At 42.1% G+C, this 15733-nt stretch overlaps 1 protein-coding gene and 1 long non-coding RNA gene across 2 annotated transcripts; one reads left to right on the top strand and one right to left on the bottom strand.

Annotated features, from left to right (window-relative positions):
* Positions 1 to 112: 112 nt before the first annotated feature.
* recql5 (RecQ helicase-like 5) lies at positions 113 to 15733 on the bottom strand. Its single transcript, XM_078269080.1, is given in 20 exon segments — positions 113 to 1645; positions 1784 to 1856; positions 1946 to 2161; positions 2568 to 2613; positions 2696 to 3324; positions 3446 to 3619; positions 3712 to 3805; positions 4390 to 4460; positions 4760 to 4818; positions 5442 to 5478; positions 6365 to 6458; positions 6558 to 6776; positions 12262 to 12344; positions 12424 to 12531; positions 12533 to 12587; positions 12674 to 12785; positions 12874 to 12970; positions 14605 to 15126; positions 15218 to 15339; positions 15557 to 15733. Coding segments are annotated over 20 exon segments (3033 nt in total). The 5' UTR covers positions 15654 to 15733; the 3' UTR covers positions 113 to 1520.
* On the top strand, positions 7873 to 12234 carry LOC144529790 (uncharacterized). Its single transcript, XR_013503052.1, has 3 exons — positions 7873 to 8360; positions 10878 to 10996; positions 11408 to 12234. It is a non-coding gene; the product is annotated as an uncharacterized LOC144529790 (long non-coding RNA).

Genomic DNA, 15733 nt, shown 5'->3' with positions numbered 1-15733 from the left:
CCAGCCTTCTAAATACATCCATGATCCAGCCCCCCCCAAAGTTCCAATAAATGTAATTGTCCAATTGAATACATTTGTGTTCATGAATAACCACACAGTAAGGCTCTAACACTGTGATTGGTCTGTTCCTATTCAGCATGGACTTTATTGTAAACATTTAGGAGCAAAGATGAGATGGACTACGGCTGTTCAGACTGCACAGCCAGGCCTCTGTGTCCACCAGTGCTTCCAGTACTCTTTGGGTTGCCTCCTGACTGTGGAGACAGAAACTGTAGGCTCTCACAGTCCTGACACGCACTGTAACTAAGGAACATTTCCCTCATTGAAAATCACATGGCTAAGAAAACAAAAACATTATGCAAAAAGTATCCCTTTGCATTGACATAACAGAAGATAAAACTGATCTTTAAATAAGAGAAAAACTGGTCAGTTTCACATCATACAGTAGCTATCATTGTTGTCCATTCACGTTGTTCTTTGTTCTGCAGTCCAGCAGCCAAAGACAAAATAAGTAGCAGCAGTAAAAATGCCCATTAGGCCTCTGTAACACAAAACCGTCTGGTTTATGTCAAATAGTTCACCATCGACCCAGTGTTCTTGTAGGTTTTATCCCCAATTACCTCAAATTATGCTTTTTTTTTTTTACATTGCTGACAACCATTTCCACAATGTTTATGTGTTACAATGCTAGTGGCTCTATGGGTGGAAATGTCAGCTGGTCTGTTGCTCAGTCCATCACAATGGTCTGGACTAAAACATCTCAACAATTATTTGATAGATTTCCGTGTAATTTGGTTCATACTTACATAGTCCACAGAGGATGAACACTAATGACTTTAAGTGATCTGACTGACCTAACTTTTCATCTAGCAAAAGTCAAAAGTGTAATTGGTTTATAACCAAATACCTGCAAAACTAATGACATTCCCATCAGCCTCAGCTGTACTATGAGTTCAGTGCTAATTAGCAAATGTTTAGTGAGCATGTTAGCATTTAGCTCAAAGCACTGCCATGTACAGTGTCACAGAGCTGCTAGCATGGCTGTAGACACTTTAGTCTTGTTCATTCCAAGAGGCCTTTGGTTTCCATTCATTTCAGGTCAGTATGAAAATCAACTTGCAGAGACTTACATAAACATATTTTACTGAGATTTAAGTGTGATTTAATTGACTTGAAAAAAAGAAGAGTGCATTCCCACAAACGGTCCATACTGTAGTAAAATGAATAAAGACCAATTGCTGCACATACATTGCTCATACACATAAACAGTCATTCACGGTCATATGAGTATGCACACAGTTTGACCTCTGTTCTCTCAGGCTGTCACAGCCCACATTATTGCTCAATTACTGACATAAGCTATTGCAGCAGCAATGAGTCTGGAAAAAAGCAGCAAATCAACCATAAAGCTGGTCGGCAGGCGTCTGTGGTAAAGCCTAAGTTCACTGGAACGAGACAAGCTTAGGCACTGACAAAAGAGGAAGGGCTCGACCCTAAAATGGCTACATTTCCACGCCTCATCATTCATTGTTCTCTGTGGTTTTACAGCTCTGCGGTCTTTTTAGGTGCTTCCAGTCTGCCTCGCTCTCACAGCGCTTGACTCTGCTGAAGAACTTCTTGATGATAGCTTTGGCATCTGCTTTAACTGTGGACACAGAGAGAGACAGAGAGAGAGAGAGAGAGAGAGAGAGAGAGAGAGAGAGAGAGAGAGAGAGAGATATGAGCATTAGAGTCCAACGCATGCAGCAGAGCACAATTCTGAGATGATTTATCCCCTGCGTACCTTGGCCTTTCCCCCGACTCCTGCCCTCTGTGAGAAGGTGAGATAAGTAGCGGGCAAAGGACTTAAACAGCTCCTGCAGCCCAAGATAACAACAGCTGAGAATCCATTTCACACCGTTTTTCTGCAAACATGAAGTCAATCAATGAAAAAGCGCTCTCTCACCTTGGTGGCAAACTTTCCCTGAGTGTAAAAGGGGTCCAGGTAGCGGACCACGATATCAGCGGCCTCCTTCAGCGTCACAGGCTTGGGTGGCTCATTGGCGGGGATCAGGGCCCTCTCCTGCACATTGGGGTTGAACGTTACTCTTCTGTCTAAGGGCCGGCTGCGCTTCGCTGGAGGAGACGACTCGCTCTTATTCGCTTTTATATCATCTGTCAACTGGACACAAACACAGAGTCACAACAATGTTAGTTTCTCACACATGAGCTGGAGGGGAAAACCAAATCTCACCAGGAAACTAACAAAAGACACACAACATGCTGTACTGTAAACACCATTTCTTCTGCCACTAAGCTGGTTTGAATACATTATTTTCCAAAAATTATTTTATTTGAATGTATTGTAGTTTCAGAGCTGTCAACGAGGTTTTTACTCTTGACAACATAATGACCAACCTTTATATTTGGAACCATATTTGATTTGTCTGTCTGAGAATAGGAGGTGGCGTTTGTCTTATTTGACTAAAGTCACAGGCTTAGTGTGGACACACACACACACACACACACACACACACAAAGCAGGAGATACATTTGATATAAAGATTGGACAGAAAACAGATAGTTACCCCTTCTGTTAGAGGTGGTTTAGCTTCATCCTCAGGTTTGTTTTGTCTGTGTGAAAGGTCAAAAATAATGTTAGAGACTTTTCCATCTTTTATTTCTTCTTAAAAATGGTGCATTTAGGGTGTCTTACTCTGCAGTGGACTTCATATACTCTATAGATGTGTCTTGAAGCTGCTCCAGCTCCAACGTCTCCGTTTTATGTTTTTCCTCCTCTTCATCATCAGTAATGACTATTACTTTGTTTTTACTTTCTTCTTGGATCACATCCTGAGTCTCTACAAGACTGATCTCTACATCGTCCACAGTGACGGGTGAGTGTTCCTGCTGGCTAACGCTTTCTTGAGCGATCACCGCTGTGGTGTGAGATAACATAGCATCAAGTCCCCTCGGAGTCTCCGCCTCCTGCTGGCTGTCCTCCGTTGTTTCTTTCTTTGCAAAATACTGGGAAATGTTGCGGGAGCTCTTTGCCGCTTCCGCTAGCTTCTGCTGCTTCTTGCTCATGGCTCTGCCCGCCTTCGTCGGGCTGTTCATGGTGGTGGCGGCGGCGGCGTTCGCTCTGGCTCTGATGGATGACGTTACAGCCGAAGATGCATCGGCGCTTGTCTCTCCGGAGCCTCCTGAGCGGTCACTGTAAAAGCCGCCGCTCTCTGTCCCCTTGTTAGACACAGTGTCCGACATGGAGGCCTTCAGCAGATCCTTAGCAGTCTGGAAGGGGTCGGATGATCCCCTCAGACCTGCTCCTACTCTCTTACGCTTCATCTGGAGGAAATAATGCCAAACAAAGAAGACATGTGCATATCTGAATACTCTGCAGTCGCAAGAAACCGCAATAACTGCTTGCAAACTAGGTGAAGCAAGTGCGTAGTAAAGAGGAGCTTACAGAGTAGATCTCAGATGCAGATGTGAACCCCTGCAGCTCCTCAGAAAAGGAGGCAGAAGAAGAGGAGGAAGGTTCCTCTTTGAGTTTTGACTCATTTTCTCTGGTTTCACTGCTGCCGTCGGTCTTGACACCTCCTCCTTTTTCTCCAGGTGCACTTTTCTTCATCTCTGATACCTTTAAAACGAGATACGAGTTAGGGACATATCTTTCCAATCTTACTGTATGCTACCAACGATCCTGTGACAGGCAGAGCAGTCACTAGTCACCTTCTTTAGGACAGCAGCTTTGTACAAGTTGGAGGACTTGCTGCTCTTGAAGACCTCATGTTCAATATCCACCGCTACAGACAGGGTGTCACTGCTGAGAGACAGAGAAGACAACGTAGAGCAACTGAGGGGAAAGAAAGTCCGAAAATTCACAATGTATATGCAATGTGATATCATGACTTTGCGTAAACATACACACAATAATAGCCACTTTCTTAAGCCAAGTGGCGTGTTATCTGGACGCATTTTGAGCTATCCGCGTGTATGTCTACGCCATATACAGCGGACGTAAACATACATGCCACTTGGCGTTATCGCCACTTGGCGTGTTATCGTGAGAAGAAAGCGATGGTTGAGTTTAGGAAACGTGACACGTGGGACACAATCCCCTGTCTCCTGGGTGAAAGTCCTGTGTTTAACCCATCCACCACCCCGTCCAACCTCCCTACGCGGATTTTCTCCCTTTCATACTACTCGCTACGGCGTAAATTCACACGCAATCGCAAAGTAATGTAAGTCAATGGAGGCCAAACGGCGCTGATAAACACGCTAAAAAGCGAGTATGCGTCTTGATAACACGCCAATAATGGCATACAAATCGGCGTGTCATACATACGCCATTTCATCAGATCAGTTTGGTATATGAAAGATGTTTGAAGCGTGTGTCTGCATAATTACTTGAATAAGTCTTCTGCCCCCTGGTGGTCATACAATGCTTCCTGCAAGAGGCACAGGCAGTGCTCTCTGGCCTGAAATAGAAAATATATATATATATATATATATATATATATATATATATATATATATATATATATATATATATATATATATATAAATAAAAAGGTTTGTTAAATTAAATTGTCAAGAAAGAATTAAAGCTACAGTGAAAGAACCATTTTTTATTAGCAATGGTTTTAAAATTGCTCAGATGCAAAGTTGGCTCTACTGCCTGTCTTCACATCTCATGACACATGAGTCACACTGAATTCCTAGAGACGTGTTAATGAGTGCAGCAGGTATGAGGAATGTGTTCGCAGCGTTCAAGTACCTTTACAGTGAGTCTGGGGATCCTCTGACTGCTGGCCTCTCTGAGTGGGCAGTCAGCATCTACACAGTAAGGATACATTGGTTATATACCTAGACTGTATAATATAAGTGGACAAAGCATCCGCTTCAGTGAAGTGCTGCAAATGCGAGAGTGCCTTAAACCTGCATTCTATCTGAATTCCAGCAGGGGGCGACACGTGCGGTTGCAAAAGGAGGTCGGTCTCTGTAGAAGTCCACGAGAAAGTGACCCACATCTCACTTGATTTATTACCTCAGTAAACATTTTCATACTGAGTTTATGGTCTCAATCGCTAGTTTTAAGTCTTCTGCAACACAGAATGATGTTCATTTTCTGAATTATGGTCTCGTTGATTTTAAAATCGCCGACAGAGCAGGGGGTGTTTTACGGCGTGGCTATGATGTGATTGCCAGTGAAAGTGTGTAACGTAACGTGGCTCCTCCCTCACTCCTCCCTCTCGTCTAAAATCCGCAACCAGGATGGCTGCGCCCGTAACGGCAAACTCAACGACTCTTCGCAGATCTCCACAAACCAACAGGTGACGTCACACATGCTCTGTCCAGTAATATTATACAGTCTGTGGTTTTATATATATATATATATGACAGTATAGATCAGCGTGGATATCCATTTAGGAATATTCTATTTTTCTATTGATATTTACCTGGGGGAACAAAGTCTTCCTTCTGACTGTGAGTGACCTAAAGAAACATGAGCACAGACAGAAGTTCATTCTCAGATATTCACTTAAACAAAAGTAGCTTCCTGACAAAAAAAAAATGCACATTGTACAGAGAAGTATACACTGGTACACTTCCTCCATCTCAGCAGCATTACCGCTCACCTACTGCCATGTGACACACTCTCTCTCTCTCTCTCTCTCTCTCTCTCTCTCTCTCTCTCTCTCTCTCTCTCTCTCTCTCTCTCTCTCTCTCTCTCTCTCTCTCTCTCTCTCTCCTAACAGTGACTTTTAAAGTTAGTAATTTCCTCATCGAAAGAGAACAGCAGCTGTGGTCATCTTGAATTTGGTCAGTTACTGTAGTGATGAAGTTCTCGCAGCAGGAAATTGGAGATTTTTAATCCATTTTACAGAGTAATCTCAGTACGATCGATATCTTCGAAATAGTCACATTGGATTTAGCCATCTTTCAAGACTACATGGGATTAGCGTTTAATTACCAAAATATGTTTTGGATCACTTTAAACTGGTACAACAATTAAGTGATTTAAATGAAGTTGTGAAATGCGTAGGATCAGGGTAACGACGGCCACCTTCCCATCACCACACCTCCTAATCTCTTTTTTTTTGTTTTTTGTTTAGTTTTCTTTCTATTATTTTACAATCATGGCATTCCTGTTTTTATTGATGTCATGTTATTAACTGGAAAAGCTCAACTACAGCTCAATGTTGTGCCAATTCCACTGAACATCTGGGAGCGATTTACCACAACCCTGACTTAACAGCCTCAACAGCCCCCTTCATTCCTGCTGCCAACAGCTGGCCAACAGATGCACACAGACACAACACAAACACTAGTTGCATTTCTAAAGAAAAGAGTTTGTGTGTGTTAGATTATGATGATTCACCTTCCGCATGTTCATTTGCCTCTTGAAGAGGTCTGAAAACTCCTTTTTCCTGTTTGAGCCATCGTCTTCACTGCTGGCATCCCCTTCGTCATACCTGCAAGGTGTGATGTCAGAGTCAAATCTACAGGTTCACCACTACTTTACGTTACAAAAGTAAATCCAAGTGGGACAAATGTCACTCAAGTTGTCCTGCCTTTCAAAACCATAGCCCTTCTTTCCTCCTTCATAAAGGCCCGGCTGGAAACCAAACGGTCCCGTGGGCCCTTTGCTCTGAGCTTCCGTCTTGGTGCTGAGGGTGGCCGCCCTCTCCAGCTGGGCGCGCACACCTTTGGGGTTACGACAGTAGTCGCAGGCACCTGCACAGTTTGGCGTCTTGTCCCCAAAGAACTTGGAGATGGTGGCATGGCGGCAACTGGCGGGAAGATAAGAGACACTGCTTGTTAGGGCTGTGCAATTAATCACATTTTTAACCGGGATTACGATTTCGGCTCCTACTGATCACAAAAAACAGAGTAATCGAGAAAAACGATTACTTTGCACATTACGTTCTGCAAGTAAACTTATTATGTCTTGTGTTGAAAATATGAAGTTCAAACGGGAAAAGTATGAAGGGAAACATCCCAGTTCAAGGTGTTTTCACTGTTGATTTGTTTAACTGTTTCACTGTTCTTTTTTAAATTAAATAATTGCAACATCTTTCCAAAAGTCAATGAATAATTGTGTTAAATAATCATGATTACAATATCGGTCGTGATTATGATTTTTTCCCCCCATAATCGAGCAGCCCTACTGCTTGTTAAAAGCTAAATATGTGTAAGGAAAGGCTACAGCTCCTGTGAAGTTGGCTATATTTTAGAGACTACATTTAAAAAAGGTCAAGCCTGGTGATGTTTTTGAGCACACAGCAAACATCTCTCCATCATACACTGGCCATCGAGTGCATCATTGATCTATTAGCTATTGTGTAACCATCACACACCACTATGATCAATGTTTCTGTTCTTCTATAATTCAAACAGGGCTCCCTTGACCCATGAAATAAAAAAATACAGTTGTCTGACAATCACAAAGCTTATAGGCAAAAGTTCTTAGCTTTAGTAATGACTTCAGTACTTCATGTACTGATAAAAAGAACACATTAAAGCAAATTAAATCTTAATTTGGGAGGTAATAAGTCTTTTTTTCTCCTACAATTTCAGGGCTTTTGGGCACAATACAATTGTCGTTAATTTGAGCTTTAGAAGTTATTATTGCAAAAGAAAATGTTTAGAAAAAAAGGCCTCACACTTCTGTTTTAGATCCAGTCTTATGTAACTAACACACACACACACACACACACACACACACACAGAGTTTAGGAAACAATCCACTAGACGAGCCACTTCAACAACGTACTAACTACCTTGAGTGGAAATGGAAATGCTGTCTCCATAGGCATGAGAGAGAGGGGAGCAGTTTCACCAGAGGAGGCGGGGAAAGCCAGAGAGGCACAAAAAGACTCTGCGAAGCAACAGTCACTCCCATGGAGGATTGCTAAAGAGAGAACAGCCTCGCAGGCAGAGAAACTAAAGTCAAACGGCAAAGCAGACAACTACTCTGCAACCAAAAACCACAAAACGAGAAGAGCAAGAAACTTGAGGACCAAAGAAGAGAAAGATTAAGAGAAGCATGAAAGGGATTTTGTGCCATCTCACTTTTCCTCCACTCCACATGCAGAGTATCATCAGTACCTGAGGAATTATCACTCCTAACCTTAATCTCAACCTGACTGCTTATCTCCGTCTGGTAGTCTCCACCTCTGAGTGACGTACTGCACATTTTAACAACAGACTGACATAGATAAAACACACTCAGCAGGTTAACTCCTCCAGGGGAGGCAGGTCATGTTCATCACTGCCTCCTCCTCATCAAGTGGTCGGCTTACTTCAGTTCTGTAACTTTCTGTAACGTCTGTGCTGGGCTGAGCGTGTGAAAACAACAACAGAGACTCTCATAGGTAAGTGCATTTCACTGCGAGTGGGTCTATTTCTGGACAGTTTAAGAGGCACTAGTACTTGTTAAGAAGAATGTGAAGAATGTGTTTAGAAATACAGACTTGTTAGGTGCAAAACATACAAGTTCAAATAGCCCATTTAAACGTCTTACTTTGTAGTTATAGCAGTGGCATTTAATAACACCAGGATGTCGAAGGAATTTCTCACTTTTTGAACACGTCATCTATAACAACAACACCCAAAGAGTTAATGGGGAAACGTCTGAATTGGGGAAGAAAATGATAACATAAGAAGTCAGATTAACAAAATGGACAACTCTCACCAGGCACTGACATTCTTTATGAGGGTCATCTGCCCCACCAGCTCACTAACTAGGTAACTTTCTAAAGTGAAAACAGCCTCTGGTTTGATATCTGCATGTTCTTAAATCCTCAAACTACACTTCAAAATGATCTTTTGTGTTAATTCTGTTGCACTAAAATTGGCACAACGTGGTTGCTCCAATGTACAAAATAGCATGAAAACATTTGGTAAACCTCAGCTGCCAGTGTATTAGGGATGCAGTACTGGTTTAGAGGTGCAGATTCAGCTTCATGCTCATCTTGTTAACCACTTAAAAGAATGAGGTGCCCGCACTCTGCTAATTCTCCCATACGTTTATTGTGCTGCAATGTTTCGACCCTGCTGGGTCTTCCTCAGGCATTCAACAGTGGTTCAACATCTTGTTTACCAGCCCTTTCCTCGGGAGTGAAAAGGTTACCTGACAGGTGTTATTAGGACACAACTGAGACAACAAATTAAACTGAATTACATTTTTGAGCATTAAACAGCATAAAAGCCATAGCATTTTGGGGACCAAATAAAACAAAAAGACTTTAAAAAAGGAATATTTTTGATATTTTGGGAAATTCGCTTTCTTACAGGCACCAATTTAGCTTAGCAGTGCTAACAGCACAAAGACTGGAAACAGGGAAACAGCTAGCCTGACTCGGTCTAAATGCACCTCCCAGCGCTCTTAAAGCTCACTAATTATAGTGTGTTTGTGTTATCTTGTTAGTTTCATTCGTACAAAAACACCAATTTACCGGTTAACCAGTTGCCAGGCAACCAGTGGAGACCCCAGGACGTTTCTGGTCCCAGCCAAGAAATTGTCAGACCTGAAATCCATTATTCAACGGCGAATTGTCTTTTTGACTGTTCAGTTTTTGTACCAGTTACAACATATTAATTACAGGTGCTGGTAGCGTTAGGTGTTGTTTGTTACTTTTGGACAGAGCCAGGCTAGCGGTTCGCCCGGTTTCCTTTCTTTGTGCTAAGCTAAGCTAAGCTGCTGCTGGCTCCACAGACATAACAGTGGTATCAATCTTCTCATCTATCTCACGGCAAGAAATAATTAGGCACGTTTACCCAAATGTCGAATTATTCATTTGACAATGTAATGAACTATATTCGAGGGGCGTTGAAATTAATCACTGCATCTATTGCATCGCGATGCGGACGTGAACAATTCTGCATCGATGCAGTGACAGACCATAATCGATTATTGCCAACGGATGTTGCTTGTTGATATTACGGTTGCTGCTTTTTTGTTTTTGTCTTTTGTCTGCTGTGTTCTGACTCCGCTACATATAGGAAGTGTCTTTTTTAAGAACAGATACAATACAAAGAGGGAGTTCTTATATATCTGAGCGCCAGAATATGTTAATGAAAACCATGTGTAGCAATATATAATAATATGGAGGTGACGCATCTTGATATCGAATCGATTCCAATCGTTGACAGGATAATCGTAATCAAATTGAATCGTGAGACCAGTGAAGCTACACACCCATACCATATTCCATCATACAGTGTTTGTATTAGGTTTGTTATTGTTGGTATTATGCTTTGTAATGCAAAACAATACAGCAAAACCAGCAAAAGGCTGAACCCACAGACTGTCACACCCAGTGCCATTTCATTTACTTTAGAGCACAATAACACAGTCAGCAGTAAATCAACTTGAAACGCCACCCATTAAAATAACTTAACACATTACAGTCTGTACACATTAAACACAGCGAGACAGGTGCCCGGAGAGCCTTCTGTTTAAAAGTTGAACACAAAAGAAAGGGAGCGGTACCCTGGTTTTTATCCTTTAGTTACGTTAGTTTACAGAAAGCCTGACAGAGGGTTAACCTGTTAGTTATGCTGAACACCTTAAGCCACCAGCACCACCCCATGTGTCATTAGACTCACTCTTGGCTAGAAAAACCACATGCTTTACACCTGTGCACTCCCAGGCCAGGCCACTGCAATTCTCCCACTTTCTCTTGAAAAAGGGAAACCTACAGATTGAGAGCACTTCATCATGTTATAAGACTGTGTCAACACACCAGCAATGTTGTCTCAACCGCACAGTTCGACTAACAAGCAACAGGAGTTACATCCTGGTGACGCTGAACACAGGCAAACGAATGAGACACTGTAAACCGAATTCAAGCATGACCAGTGGACTGTAAATGCTTCCACCTCACTAGGATGGATGCCAGAGAGGAGACGCTGAACATCCTGAACAAGATCTGGGTCAAGCTGCAGGGTCTGCCCAATGCCGAACCCATAGAGCTGGGAGCTTTCTTTGTCATCTTAACCTTCATCTGTGAGTCTCCTCCGCTCTCTAGTTTGTCATGTAGCATTTTGCATTTTTTAACTGTAAAATGTCATGCTCACTTCATGCTATACATTACAGTACATACCTTACATTTAAAAAAGGTTTTTAGGTTATACATTATGTGCTTATGTACAAAACCGAATAAAGGCTGATATATCATTATTGTATTTTTTTTAACTCTCAAATGTAGATGTTGGTTTTGTCCTCAAAAACTAGTATCAGTCTGGCTCTAGTAAAAAATAAAGAATGTTTAAGGCTTTATGATATTGTTTCTTAAATCTGCAAACTTGCAAAGGACTTTTCTTTCAAGGAATTCTTTTTTATTTTTTTTTATTTTATTTTTTTTTTTTATTAAGAGTGAGCTGGTCACAATGCCCTTTCGATTTTGCTCTTCCACAGTGGTGGTCCTGCTCATGACACTGCTGACGTGCGTGACCTGCTGCTGCTGCTGTCGCAAAACCAAGACGAGGGGGTCGAACATTTGAGCAAATGTGCTCCACGCAAGGGAACATAACATCTCAAGCATAATGTCATGGTCATACACGCAATAAATATTCGAGACATTTCAGTGAGCCACGAAGCCTGATACAGGGTGTGTTTAGTGGCACTAAAGGAGCCTTGCCCTTGAACAACAAAACACCTGACAAACACAGAGATGGATGTCCTGACAAACACACCTGCTAAAGCTGCCAGGTTTTCAAGACACTCTACAATCCTTGGAGAATCCCTGCGCTTTACAGGGCAACAACAATGCTTCTGACATGAGGAAACCCAAAGTGACTTGAATAATGCAGGAAAATAAATGGAATATGAGCTACAAACATGTGTAGAATAATAATAAAAAAAAACTGCAGTGAGTTGCACAGTGAGATATGAAGGGGAGAGCCAAACTGGTTTGTTTATGTGTTTTTTTTCTGAACCTATGTGTCATTCTTAAGGAATGACAATTGGTATTCAGAGTTAGGTAAGATCCTCCTAGGGGAGTAGCCGTTTTCAAACCTGAAAGTGTTCTTTGACATAAGTCACAACAAAGCATAGCACAGAGATCAAGTCTGCCCTCTGCTGTACACAAACCAGAATTAACTATGATTACATTTTTAAAGGCACAGCATGTTATGTTTTAATGTATAAGGCTGCATGTTATATTATGTGCAAGGGGGGAGACATTATGTAATGATGTGATACATTGACTACACTTTTGTATGCAATAAACAAAATGGGACTTGCATGTGTGCGATTAATGCTTTACTTACCATTCTTGAGCACAGTATGACACCATGGCATCAAAGTCTGTAATGGCGGTTTTGTCTGTCTGCTTTTCAGAGCCCCGTTTCGCCTATAGAGGAAAAAAATGTTCACAAACCTGAGTTCCATATGTGCTCTTTACATTTTGAGATCTCGGTTATTGTGCTGACCTGTTTGCGGGCAACCTCCTGGCGGATGAGGAAGTTAATTTGCTCCTTATCTCTCGGGGAGTAGTATGTGCGACACGAGGAGGGCAGGCCGTCTCTCCCAGCTCTGCCCAGACTCTTGGTAGTAACTGGCCAGGGACTTAGCGAGGTTCCAGTGAGCTACAAACCTGCGGGATTAACAAAAGCATCAGCACATGGAAACTTAAACTCTGTAGCCAATTCAAAATGATACAGCAAAACATTGTTGCGTCACCTGACATTGGCCTTGTCTACTCCCATGCCAAAGCTGATAGTGGCTACAATAACCAGAACTTTCCCCTGCATCCACTCATTCTGGGCCTCTGTGCGATCCCCGGCCTTCAGACCTACAGTATAAAGAGCAGAAGTCAAGCCTTTGAACCCAAATCTTGTGTTCTCCAATCCCAGACATACATGGAGGAAAAACAGTCTGACCTGCATGATACGGTTTGGCCAAGACTCCAAGCTTGGTCAGCTGGTAAGCCACTGTTTCACAGCCTTCCCTGGTCCGACAGTACACAATCCCACAACCCTGTTCATAAACATTACATTGGTTAAAGAAAGCAGGGTTCTGATTCTCATGTTCGGGGGAAAAACATCAGCGAATATTGGCTCATCACAGTTTAACACAGGTGTTATGCAAACAAGAGTGTTAAGCTACAATAAAGAAAGAAGAAAATAAATTGAGGGTGGTACTTTCTATGGAGGTACCAATATTGATATTTGAGAGATTTAGAACATAGAAATAGAATGAGAGTAGTAAGACACTGAACTGTTTGCCGTGGTCATTTGACTAGTTCAAAAGAAAATGTTGCTCAGCACTCTGCATTGACCTAGCCTGGCTCCGCCCTCCTACGTACTTCTGCTCAATTTTCATTTTCCTTCAGTACAGATGAAATGTACGAGAGTCTGGTAGGACCAGGCTAGCATTGACCATGGAAATAGAATAAATCTGCCCATTACAACGGCCACAGTTTCTTTTGCACTGGTACACATAATGGACCAATTATGCATAATGCACTCTGACCATCCTGCAATGTTGATTTGAATGAGAATGTCCTTTCTACTCTCATTCTATTTGTATGGTTTAGAATGACATATTGGCACACATAACATAAACAAACATTTGAATAAGGATCCTTTAAACTTGGTTTTCATACAATTTTGACTATACGGTTCATTTGACCCATCCTAAATACATCTTTGACATTTGTGTACTGCAATTTCTTGTTGCTTGTCGACCGGTGGGCTCCATATATCTTCCCAGCAAATTTATCAGGCTCCGCTTTGAACACATTATCTAAAATAACGTGCAGCATGAATTTGAGAGAAATGTTAAGGGCTCAGATGTAAAACCAGTCAAAATTACATAATGTGATTATGTACTAAAACCCAATAAAGGCTGATATATCATTATCATTATTATCATTTTAACTCTTAAATGTAGATATTGGTATTGTCCTCAAAACCCTAGTATCAGTCTGGCTCTAGTAAAAATAAAGAATGTTTAAGGCTTTTGGATTTTTATTCTAAAATCTGCAAAGGACTTTTCTTTCTTATTATGTATAACACATTTCTTATGTATAACACAGAGAAATAGTTCTGTGAAAATGTTATGCTAAGCACCTCTGTTCTATTCATATATTTCCGTTTGTCCTTTCAAATGAGCTGTTCTTTGCACGGCGTTCCAACATGGTTTCAATATACACTGCCATTCAAACGTTTGGGATCAGCTGTTATATTGAGGTTTTTCTTTTGTCCTTCAATAATGGCTTTTTTAACAGAAATAAAATAAAATAAAACTGTATAATTCAGAAACCAAATGTATTATGTACATTTGAAATAGTTTTGGCCCCAATTCAATTTCCATTTAGTTGATGTCTCCACAGTGTTGCATGTCAGGGGAAAATACTGTACAAAAACTTTGATTTTGAATTTGTTTTTCAGTCCAGAAAAGCTTAAGTGACCCTTGATCTGTAATGAACCACAACGATGCAATTGGGCTCTAAATATTTTGGGAAGACGTTTTTCTTTGGGCCCTCTGCAGTCTACTCAGTGGTTAGATTGAATAGGTTTACACTGTGATTTGTCTGCCAATATGGTTCAGCTGATATCCCAGCTGATATTTCTGGTGATCTATCATTTAGAGAAAAATGAGATCCCAACCTGTCCATTAGAGCCTTTGTCCAGTCCCAGTGCCTGCTGAATGAAGGCGTAGAGGTGGACGTAGGGGTTTGGCAGCAGCTCCCTGAAGATCACATCATAGTGCAAGTTACTGCGGAAGACAGGTGAAACAAAAGACAGTGGCGAACGTAGTCTCAGGGATTGAACAATGTCATCTTGTACATTCTTGGGTGCTGTCGCTGTCAGGGCCAAACAGGGAACCCCTGGCAAGCGAGCGCGCAGCTCTCCCAGTTTGAGGTAGTCTGGCCTGAAGTCGTGTCCCCACTGGGAGACACAGTGAGCCTCGTCCACAGCCAGGTAAGACAGCAGGCCGCGGGAGCACAGGCCCGTCAGGCAGGGCTGGAATGTGGGAGAGGCCACCATCTCTGGAGTGATGTAGAGCATCTTCAGCTTGGGGCTGCTGCTCCCTAGGTCAGCCAGGATCAGACGGCGTTCACCTACTGGGAGCTTGGAGTTGATGGAGCAGGCAGGAATGTTCAGACTTTTCAGGCGGTCCACTTGGTCCTGGGAAGAAACACAGGAAGGGATAAACACTTAATTGATAGTGCACACAAGGGTTTGCATTGGAGCAGTCCAATCAGAAACAGAGACTGACCTGAATGAGAGCGATTAGCGGGGATATAACCAGAGTAATACCCTCAGCCAGGACAGCAGGCAGCTGGTAGCAGAGGGACTTTCCTGCTCCAGTGGGCATGCACACAAACACATCCCTGTCACCTGCAGGAAGACAACACCTATCACCACAGTGCCACACATTAATCGCTCTCTGACAACACTATATGTGAGAGATAATTCAAACTCAGCCTCATATTTAAACATAAGCAAAAACATCAGTTGAGTTGCTTGTTGCTACGAGCCAGCTAACGTCTGCTAACGTTAGTTAGCATAGAAACTAACACAGCAGATAAACTGTTCACACTGTTCGCTGACTTACCTTTAAGGACTGCTTTGACAACATCTTCCTGTAGTTTAGACCGAAAGTTGTCGAACCCAAAGTGGGTTTTTAAAGCCTGTTTTGAAGTTGTTGTCATCGTTTATCTCTCTGTAAATAAATCATATAAGCGTCTCTGGTGTCGTCGCAAACTGATGACATCACTACAGTCGGGAAGAA

The sequence above is a fragment of the Sander vitreus genome, chromosome 15 (genome assembly GCF_031162955.1).
Source record: "Sander vitreus isolate 19-12246 chromosome 15, sanVit1, whole genome shotgun sequence".
In the NCBI taxonomy this organism is placed as follows: domain Eukaryota; kingdom Metazoa; phylum Chordata; class Actinopteri; order Perciformes; family Percidae; genus Sander; species Sander vitreus.
The sequence above is the reverse complement of the archived record's forward strand: the minus strand, read 5'-3'. Positions and strand labels throughout refer to the sequence as shown.